Genomic DNA, 10,743 nt, shown 5'->3' with positions numbered 1-10,743 from the left:
ATATTTTATTCCAGATGTTTTACAGAAAAAAAAGCCAAACATTAAAAAAATAATCATACAATATTTCAGATAACACTTCCTTTGAGACATTCTAGGCATTTGCAAATGTAAATTTCTGGGAACTCATTGACAAAATGCAGTTATTCATTGAAGAAATATTTGTGACATATTCCTGGATACCAAGCTCTTTTCTAGGCTTTTGGTACACGGTGGGAACTTGTCTAGTGGGGATAAGAATAAGAGTTAACAGGGGAAAAAATGTAATGCAGCATTTTTTACGAACAAAATAAATCAATCTCTGTGGACCTCCTCTGAGCTTATATAGCATGTGGACTCATTCCTCTCATTACATTTAATCTATACTCTAATTCTTGGTTTAAATGTCTTTCCACCTCACTAATATGTAAACGACTTAAGGGCAAGAAATGTACCTCATTTATCTTTGAATCCCTGGCATCTAGCTAGGTACCTGGCTCATTATAATGGCTCAAGAACACTATTGTTAAATAAATGGGTTTCCCTACTTTACAAGTTGCCTCTTTTCCTTCTCACATGAATACTCATAATCCTGTCTCCCTTCCCCTCCTTCCTTACCCTATCACCTCAAAATAAAAACCCACAGTAGTTGTATGATGGAAACAGCTGAAATCTCCAAGGACTGATGTTTGCATAGTGATATTTAATCAAACATGCTTAGCTCATAAGAAGGACTCAATTTAAAAATTATTGAATAAATGAATAACTACAGATTTTTAAAATGTCATTCAGAAAAGTAATAGGGGAGATGCTACCCTCCCCCCAACGCAAGTTCACAGCAAGCATTTTTAGAGAACTTATAAATTGTCTGATATCACAGCGAAAATCCAAATGAAACCATAAATAAAAGACACAGTTATTAACATTGGAGAGACATCAACTTACAAGTATGGGCAGAAACAAAGTTGCAGAACTAAGGATTTATAATTCTCAGAGTCTTGCTGGGAACAATGTTGTCTTTTTCTGTCACACGCCTGGGTTCACGGAAGCTCTTTTCAGGCTTCTAACTTCAAGGCTTATAACTGGGAGGCTGAGATACATTTCCATCTTCTCAAACAGAGACTTGCTCTTGCCTTTCTGGTAATGAATGAATAGTTACAGCCCTTGGTTACAATTAGTTTTTGCTCCTGGAACATTTCCCAGGGGTGATATGCCAATGCTTCCAGGAGGAGGTCATGAGGCAGATCTGGAAGGCTGGGGCTCTGCTGAATCAACTGTGCTCTTGTGGGATGTGGCTGTGAACACAGTATGTGCTAAAATGTAAATAACACAGCCAAAAGCACCAAATGCCATTAAAAAAAATTAGAGGATGATTCTGAGTAGTTATAAGCATATGCATACATAGATGCATTTATATTTGTTACCCAAAAACATGCAGTCATGTGAACAATGAGTCAGGCATTATTAAAATCATAGGAAAGACCATTAGTTCAGTGTTTTCCTACTGTGAGTGACCAGCACCAAGTCCTCCATCTGAAACTGGAAAGCCTGGAATTCACACGGCCAATTATGCAATACTAGACCACTGGGAAGCATTTCTGGCTGGCTCAGCTGGTGATCTGCTTTTACCCTGCAGCACCAAGATTGATAGACCTTATAATTTTATCCTGGTTAGTGCAGATGCTGTTCTTACATAAGTTGAAAAAAAACCAACAATGCTCTTTTTCTCAAAAGAAAAACAAACTAAGCCCTTCCCAGGGGCTTGCCTTGATGACACCTCATGGTGGGGAGATTGGTACCTTGATCACTGGCTAGAAAAAAAAAATCCCAATCATGATTTCTGAATTTTCTGTAACTTAATTTCATTGAAGGCTGAACGTGCTTGTTTAAGAGAAAGAGTGAAAAGGAACAGCAATTTGTCCCCCTCTAAATCACTCCTTTATGAGGCTTCTTTGGGTATGAGGGGGATGGGAAAGAGACTCCTTCTTAGAAGGTACAGAATATCAATTCAGGAGCCGCTAGTTTCTCTTATGCTAATGACGAGGTATAATTTTAAAACATCACATTCATATGCATATATGGTGCACACATACATAATTAGTATATTTACAAAGCACCTTGCAGAACCTTAGAACTCCTAGTTCCATTAACCCTTAAAGGGAAAAGTTCATATCAGTCAAGCACAATGGAACGCACTCCCTTTCAATTATATTCACCCATCATCCATATCTACGAAAGAGACCTTCAAGAAAGTGAAATACGTTTTTTTTTTCTGAAGCACTGCCACGGTCTGTTATGTATTTATCTGCTTTTGCAGCTCTAATTACAAAATAAGCACTAGCTACTACATGGAATAACTACACTAGCCAAAAAGATTTTTATAATCTGAGAGAAATGCTCCCATATTGACTCTGCTAAGAGAAACAACTCCCCTTTCCTTGATTATAAAGAAGGAAGACAGATGGCTTCTTGTTTAAGACTGTAATTTTACTTTCAGCCTCCTCCCTCAGTTAAAAACAAGATGTACTTTGAGGCTTTGAGGGAAAATCTCAAGGGAAGGTTTTTTATTCTTGGCTGCATTGAATAATTCAACAAACATTTGAGAGAGCTGAGGGAAATACAAAGGAGAAAATCCTTTCCCTTGTTCTCAGGGAGTTTACAATCTAATTGTGAAGTTTATAATCAGAATTGGGACTAGGGCCATTAAAGTTTTATTTTTTTTCACTTCTATATAGTGGCCTGATGGTTACTGGTAACACACGGAGGATTTACTAGCCCAGCGGTATGGTACCCCCTCCGATCAAACTGAAAAAGGACATAGGTAGAATGCAGAGGAAGTATTGATGATCTCAGGGAGTAGTCGTAGAGTACAAGCTCTACCTACTAGCCGCTTTCTTACCTAATCTTGATGACAACGCTTTGGGGTCATCCTATTATTAACATTTCACAGAAGACCAGAAAGAGGTTTAGAAAGGTGATTGATTCATCCCCTGTCACAGACCTAGGAAATGGTATTGGAATACACCAACCAGGAATTCTTCTCTGGCCTTTTCTTTAGCTGTCTCCAGGTTCCTATTTTGACTTTCCTTTGCTTTCAATGCACATAAGGTCAACTTAGTTCTGTGCTGTTTTTTTTCCCCTTAGACTTGGAGTAATCTCTAAAATTTGCTGTCTCTCATTTAGTCGGGCCTTCCAGAATCTCACTCCTTTGCAACTTTGCAAATAAACTTTTTTTTTCTTTTCTGATTCTGTTTTTGAGACATTCTTTGACAGGATGAAATGAAACATGTAAAAGACTTACAATAGTGTCTGATACCTGGTTCTCTTAATATTAACCCTGATCTTTAAGTTTTATTCCTGCCACATTTTCACTTGCTTTTCTCCCCCCCTTTTTTTTTAAATAAACGCTACACCAAACATGGGGCTTGAACTCAAGACAAGATCAAGAGTTGCATGCTCTACCGACTGAGCCAGCCAGGAACCCTTATTTCTGTGGCCCTTTAACTGTTCTCATCCGACACTATTTCCCAAGGACTCCCCGGTTGTAAATTTCCTGAAGGTCGTGACCACGCCTATTCTAACTTGTTGCTACCACACAGTGTATTAATGTAGCAACAAGGACTTGTAAGAGAACACAAGCTAATTTTGTTGTTGTTGTTGTTCACCTCTTTATTCCCAGTGCCCATAAATACTGGAACTTAGTATGTCCTCAGTAAATATTTTTAATATGAATGAGTTAATACTCGCTTATTGTTTTTTGTGGACAATCCTGTATAAGAAAGTTTAGTTCAGATCCAACATGGCTCTGTATTGAGAGACCTGGCGAACTTGTTACCTTTTCCCTGTATACGGCTCTTTACAAAAATTTCGACCTTGGGTGCATTTTATTAGGCTGTCTCCTTCAAAGGCTCAGTTTCATCAGCAAAATGGGGCCAGTAGCAACAGATGCTTGTCTCTCCCCGTTTTCTATCACCCACTCCTTCACCAGGGAAGGTTTATTGTGTACACTTTGCTCTGGATAAAAAGCAACCGTAGGAGCAGTAGGATGCCCTTAGGGTCTTCGGGTTGCGCGTCCAGTGGGGAAAGCGAGCAACTCCGCTTGCCTCGCCAGTGCCTCTCGGGTCCGGAAGCAATCCGGCCACATTTCGGCTGCGAGCCCGCTCAGCCCCCGGGAGCCTCAGCCCCAGGCGACCTCTTGCTCCGAGGCAGCGCTGTGCCTCGGTGCCACGGCTAAATAGGCTCGACACTGCGCAGGCTCCGACGCGCGCCGAAGGGCCCGGCCTCGTTTTGGCCGCCGCCGCCCGGCTGTCGGCGCGGCGCTGCACTGGGGGCGGGGAGTCTGATGGGAGACGCGCGCGGCGCTGAGGAGGCGGCGGCCCGGGAGAGGGAGCGGGAGAGGGACTGGGAGCGGGAGGCGGGAGGCGGGAGGCGGGAGGCGAGGGACAGGGGGAGGCGCCGCCGCCGCCGCCGCCCGCCCCTTTCCGCTGGGGAGCAGCTGCGGCAGCAGGAGCCGAGCAGGAGCCGCGCAGCCGCCGCCGCCGCCGCCGCCGCCGCCGCCGGGGGATGTGGCCGGCGCCCGCCCCGAGCCGCGCCGCCTTCTGACTGCCCGCGCCGCCCGAACCGCCGCCGCCGCCGCCGAGCCGTGCGGGGCCAGGCCGCGCCCTCCCCGGGCGCCCGCCGGCTCGCATGCCGAGGGGCTCCGGGGCGTAGCTGCGCGCCGGGCGCCGCCTCCGGGCTCCTCCGGCCCCGCCATGGGCTGCTGCAGCTCCGCCTCCTCCGCCGCGCAGGTGAGGGGCTCCCGCCTCCCGGCCGCCCGCCCGGATGCTTCCCCAGCGCCGCGCCGCTGGCACCCGCTGCCTCCCGCTGCCCGAGATGCTCCCTTCAGCCCACCGTGCGCTCCGGAGACCCCCACCCCCGCGTATCCCTGGAGTCTGTCCCGCAGGTGCCCCCGCGCTGGCTCCGCGGCTGCCAACTCGCAGCCCCCGCTGCGCGGCCCCCAGTACGCCCCCGGCTCTCGCTGGCCCCTTTCCGACTTGGCCTCTTCCCAGTCACACCTGAGCGGCCCGTCCCGCCCGCCTGCAGGTAGAAGCAACACAGGCGCCTCCTCTCTGCTCTGCCCCAGGTGGCACCCCGTTCCCTCGTCTTCTGGGCCTTGCGCCTCTCTTCCCATCTCCTTGGAGTCTCCCCTTCCTCATCCACCGGCTGTTTTCTGTGCTCCCAGGCGGAGTACCCTCAGTGTGGGCTCTTCACCCCTTTTCCACGTTATTCCAGTTTCTGCTCCATTGGATATTCTGCCCCTTTCTCTTGCCCGCCGCCCCCGACAGCAGGTTCAGGTGTTTAAGCGGGTTCCGGAGCCCTTACACGGCCCACTTCCCAGATCCCACCCGCTCGCCTTGCACCCCATCCCCCCTTTGTGCCCTGACCCTGGGCACCGCGGCCTCTTCGTGCACCGAGGCCCCTGCGGGAGCGCTGACACTAGGCTGGGAAGGAGATTGGGCACCTGGTGGGTGACGGGAGCGTTACGGAAACTCCCTCTTTGTTGCCAGTGTAACAGGAGGAAGAGGTGCCGAATTTAGTTTTTCTGTGGGCACTGGCTGCATGTTGCCGCTGAGGGCTGAGATGCAGAGATTTCTCCCAGCTTCTACCCTGCCCCCATCCAAATTTCGCTAACCTCCCCCTCCCTTGCCGATCCGAGCCCTTAACCTGGATGGAAATGTTTAGACAACTGTATAAGGATCAAATGTAATAGAACTTGACTGCTGGCCACTAATAACTGAGAGGACCTGTTTGTAAATTACCTAATTTAGTGGATTAGTGAGTATTTACAAATACGATAAAAAGCAATCAGGAATACTGCATCAAACGTGTTGGTGTATGAAAAATAGGCTCTGACAACGCCTGGGATGTAATCTCACAGTTTCATTAGCGTAGAATTTAACTGTGGTCTTTGATTTGTTTGTTTTGGGCGGAAGACAAGGGCTCTCGTTTTTAGAAATAAAGGCTGGTTGGTTCTTGGTGAAGAAAAATGCTAGTTTGGAAAAAAAAAAATTTCCTCCAGAGATCGAGCATCTGCGATAATGCCAGAAGTGTTTTGCGGCTGCTAAATGACTATATATAACTCAGTTTTAAATAACCTGCATACTTGCTCTGAAAATCTGAGATCTGTTCGAAAATGACTAGAATTGCAGATGAATGGAGGACGTCTATGTTTTATGAAGTATCCAACCTATTTGTCCAGTTCTTTTTTTAAAGGGTGTTTGCTTACTGGGTTTTTTGTTGTTGTTGTTGTTGTTGTTTTTTCCCCTACTAGGATCACGGTCAGGCTGATTGGTTTAGTTAGTTAAACCTTCCTATTCAGTTGGAATAGGCAAGAAAACTATAGGTGGTGGTATGGAGGAGAGGTCGAAAGACCAGGGTTTTCATATTAACAGTTAAAGGTGTGGGATTACACAATACCTTTCAACTGGTTAGGGAGTTTTGGGGGAGGGGGGAATCTAGTTGAGTGCTATTCATCTCACATTCACTTAGATATTATTTTCACCAAAAAGGTGTTTTCATACTGCCTTTCTTTTAGGAACTGGGTGACTTTACATCCCCCCTTTGGTGGTGAAATGCCTTTAAACCAGGACATTATTGATAGTTTGTGGATGGCTTATTCAGTGTGTGAACAGTTAAAATTGGGAGGGATGGATGCTGGACCAAAACTCTGATTTAATCACAGGTCTTGCATTTGACTAGCTCCACATCTTACTTTTCAGAATGCTGTCACATACATTTTCTTCGCTTTTTCCTCCTCTTGCAGTCACTGTTTCCTTCATGCCATGTTCTACAGACAAGATGCATGTCATGCACCCTCAGGGGTGCATTTTTTTTTTTTTTTCCTTCTGTAGATTCCTATAACCAATCAGCAGCTGTCACATGCCTTTAAGTTCAGCTTTAGGGACCTGTAGTGTTCAGTGGAGCATCGAGGAAGAGGTTTTGTGCCAAAGAGCTGGTCATCTTTTTTTTTTTTTTAATTTGAGATTTTGGCATCATTCTTCATTTGTGAAATGTTACCAATCTGCTGGCATTTTAATGCCCCTTTCAGGAGTGTCCCCAGTTTTAGAATAATATCGTATCTATGTATGTTGTGTTGAAACAAAATAGGGATGCAACTTCACAGTCACTTTGAACCTTTCTTAGATGCCTCAGTTGTATTTTCAGGCCAAATGTGTTTCTTTTCATCCCTTCTACTGGACTGTAAGCTTCTTGATAACAGGAGCTGCTTTTGTTTTCCCCATCTTTGTATCCATTGCAGTGCCTCACTATACCTTGTACAGAATAGTTGCTTAGCAGTACTCAATAAACAGAATGTATACACACACATTTCACTATCTGGCTGGCAAGTAACATTGAATATGAGTCCAGCCCTGAGCCGCGTGCTGTTTCACTTCATGGGCTGGTTGACTAATTCCACCAAGCCATCCTCTTTGAAGCTCAAATTTGAACTGTTTAAGTTAAAATTGACCTGCCTTTCCCACATTCCTTCCTATTTTATCAATGGTACCATCAGTTTGCAGAATTGAGCAGGATTCTCCTTTTCTTCTGGTGCTCTGCTCAATGCCTGTATTTTAGTTGGAGCAGTGGCTGTAACATCTTTAAAAAGCTTGTCTGCAAACTCTAATGATAACCTGCATAGCACATCAAAACAACGTGCTTCGGGGTACTCTGCAGTTCAGCTTAGCTTTTCTCAGTGGTATCGTCAGCAATTTTAAAGCTCTGGCAGGTTTTATCAATGTAAATATAGTGCGTTTCCTTTTTGTGGTAGGGATTCACTTTTGAAATGTAATTTATTTTTCCTCCTAGTCTCTTGCTATGTTGTACACTCTCATAAAAGAGTTTATGGTCTTCCCAACTGTTTCATCTCTTGTAGTCTGTCCTGATATTATTTGCATTTTCTTGGCAGTGTCTGGATATCATAATTTGCCATCAAAATAATTATCCTGTTTTAGGATTTAGATCAAAGGGAAGTGTCACCTTCTATACTAACTTGTATTTCATTGCCGAAGGAGCAAATTATTGGCAAAATGATTTTGTGCCCTATCAGTTATGTACATCTAAGAGTCTTAAGAGTGTCTACAGAGTCAGGGCTCTTATAGAACTCTTAATTATGATTTTTATTAGTGACCACTACAAGTTATTTGCTAATATTAGTAACTGCTCAAAACAGGCCAACACATGATAGCCTTTGCCTAAAAATCTCTTTGAAGGGAACGTAAAAGTGAGATAGTCTTGAGTTTCTTTTTACAGCACTAATCTTCCCTAAGACTCTTAAAATTTATTCCCAACTCTCCATAATTCGTTTATTCTGTTAAACCTGACATAATTTCTATTCTTGTAATGTTAAACTTCAAAGTTCATGTGTAAATCTTCAGATTTATGAAATGTTCTTTCCCATTGACAAACCAGTTTGAATGAAGCAGGCTTTCCAAAGATTACTTAGGAAACTGCCGTAAGTCTGTTGTTAATGGCTAGATCATTATTTCTCACAGCAGTGCTTTGGAGGCCAGGAGATTCTGCAAGTGCTCTGAAGTTCTGTGTCCTTTGGTTCTAACTTTAGAAATTGTGAGAAGGATGGAGGAGAGTCTTTCTGGTTGAACAAACCACTCCTCGTCTGTCTGACTTTAGCAGAAATTGTACTTGTCTACTGTCTTGTCCCATGGTACTCAAATTGAGAGCTATAAATTTAACTGTCTTTTTGTAGCTCTTCTGTCTTGTCTAGGGAGTAATGAAAAACAGTCAAGTGGTTCAGTAATACTGGTTAACTTTTTGAGTATGTTAACTGTTCCTTAACAGATTTTAATAATACTGTAGTCTCCATCTGCTTTGTGGAATTTGAAGTCAGATGATAAAAATGGCATTTGAAGAGTGTAGTGGGTTTTCCCAATAGAAACTAAGTTGTTCCATTAAACTATGTCCAGCAAAGTAGACTTTCTGGGATTAAAAAGTCATGGCATGAAGACAGTTTATTTTTCTTCTTCTTCTGAATACTGTGCTCTTGGTATAGAAGATCCTCAAAATATGTAAATCAAAGTTACTGTTAAAATTGGAAAACAATGTAAAAATGGTAATGCTTTTTGTATAGCTATTTTCCACAGTGATTTTCGTGTTGTAATTTCTACAGTAACTGAAGAAATTGGGAGTTTCATTGTACAGCTGAAGAAGGTTAGGAAAGTTGGCTGAAGTCAGCTACCAAGTGGACAGATCCAAACTTTAATCCTGGTCTTCTGGATCGCAGTCCTGTGTTTCTGTGTTCACAAGCATGTTTCCCAAATCTTAAATTGCAGCTCACTCTGTCTTTAGAAAAAGTCCACTCGATAAAATTTTGGATTAAGGAATTTCCAATTTAAATTCATGGCACCATTTTGAACTTCATGGAGGTCCTAGCTGTGGAACAATATAGTATATAATAGAGCAAAACTAGTCTAGCTAGAATGTTCCCATGCTTCACAAATGCTATCAAATACTATTTGATGTGTTCATCCTATCATTTAGAAATGTTATTGGTTTGGGAGGATAATTATTTATAAAAACGCATTCTCTATTATGCTCTGGTAATTGGTTAATAGCTGTGTTTCTACATAACCCTCCACACCCTCCGTTCCTCCCCTCCCCCCCAAGAAGAAGAAATATTTCCATGTTGTAACTTTGGGTCAGATTTTTAGGACTCTAGGGGATATTAGAGATAAACCAGTCCTACTATCTCACCTTTCTGTTGAGCTAAACTAGAACTGAGAAGCTATGAAGTAGTCTGAGGTCGGAGAAATCTTTATGAGGTAGCTGGGACTAGAAACCTACTCTGTCTCTTAATCTCTTGATCTTTCTGCAGTCCAGTTAATTCTTAATGTTTTAAGTCCTCTTATCTTTGCAATCTTGGCTGTACATTAGAAACACTTAGATAACTTTAAAGAACGCTAATGCTTGGGTCCTACTCCCAGAGATTCTGATTTCATTGGTTCAGGGTCACTGCCTGCGCATCAAAATTTTTCAAAGTTCCCTTGGTGATTCTCCTCTGCCGCCAAAGTTGAAAACCACTGAGAACATAGCCTTTCTTTAGGTAACTTCATCTCCTCTTATGGTTTCAATTACAATCTGTATGCTGACATTTCCCAAACTGAATTACTGAATTGAAAGAAACTCTGTCCTGGCTTCTGATCCTAATATCCAACTGATTACATAGCACTTCCAGTAGGATATCTTATAGGCAACTCAAACTCAGCATGTCAAAAACTGAACTCAAAATTTGTACACACACTCATCTTTTCAGAATCTCTGGTTCACTGAAGGATACCAATATCCTGATGTGGAAACTGAGACATGCAGGGGCCTAACTTTCATTCCTCCACGTCTCGTCACCACATCTTGCTTCTTTTACCTTCTAAATTCTATTGCCAACACCCCAGTCTAAGCCTCCATCATCTCTGGCCAGAACCTTGCTTAGGGATCTCCCTGTATTATTCATGCTCTCTTCAAATTTTTCTTTCCGTACTGCAGTCTCAGTGATCTTTAAAAAATCCAAAGCTGATTGTGTCCCTCTCCTGCTTGAAACCCTTTAATGGTTTCCGACTGCTTTTAAGACAAAGACCAGAATCTCTGACCTTAGCCAACAAGACTCTTTGTGGGGTGGTCTCTGTCTCTCTAGTGTCATTGTCCTCTTATGCTCACTCTTCATGCTCCAACCTCACAGATTCCTCAGTGGATTGTATTCCTTCTCCTTTTAGGACTTTT

The 10,743-nt window shown here is 43.4% G+C and overlaps 1 protein-coding gene across 3 annotated transcripts in view; it reads left to right on the top strand.

Moving 5' to 3' along the window:
* The first annotated feature begins 4,602 nt into the window (after window positions 1-4,602).
* SLC44A1 (solute carrier family 44 member 1) overlaps window positions 4,603-10,743 on the top strand; it is a 197,812-nt gene continuing 191,671 nt past the window's right edge. For 2 of the 3 annotated variants that reach the window (XM_035016166.1, XM_035016165.1), the window contains exon 1: window positions 4,605-4,763. In XM_035016166.1, coding sequence (XP_034872057.1) covers window positions 4,728-4,763 — 36 coding nt within the window. In that variant the 5' untranslated portion in view covers window positions 4,605-4,727. Of the gene's footprint in view, window positions 4,764-10,743 lie in introns of all 3 variants that reach the window. The other variant, XM_035016164.1, reaches the window with a different exon arrangement.

Source organism: Mirounga leonina, unplaced genomic scaffold (genome assembly GCF_011800145.1).
Source record: "Mirounga leonina isolate KUSES-001 unplaced genomic scaffold, KU_Mleo_1.0 Mir_170, whole genome shotgun sequence".
Taxonomy (NCBI): domain Eukaryota; kingdom Metazoa; phylum Chordata; class Mammalia; order Carnivora; family Phocidae; genus Mirounga; species Mirounga leonina.
This window is presented reverse-complemented; position numbering and strand designations above follow the sequence as displayed.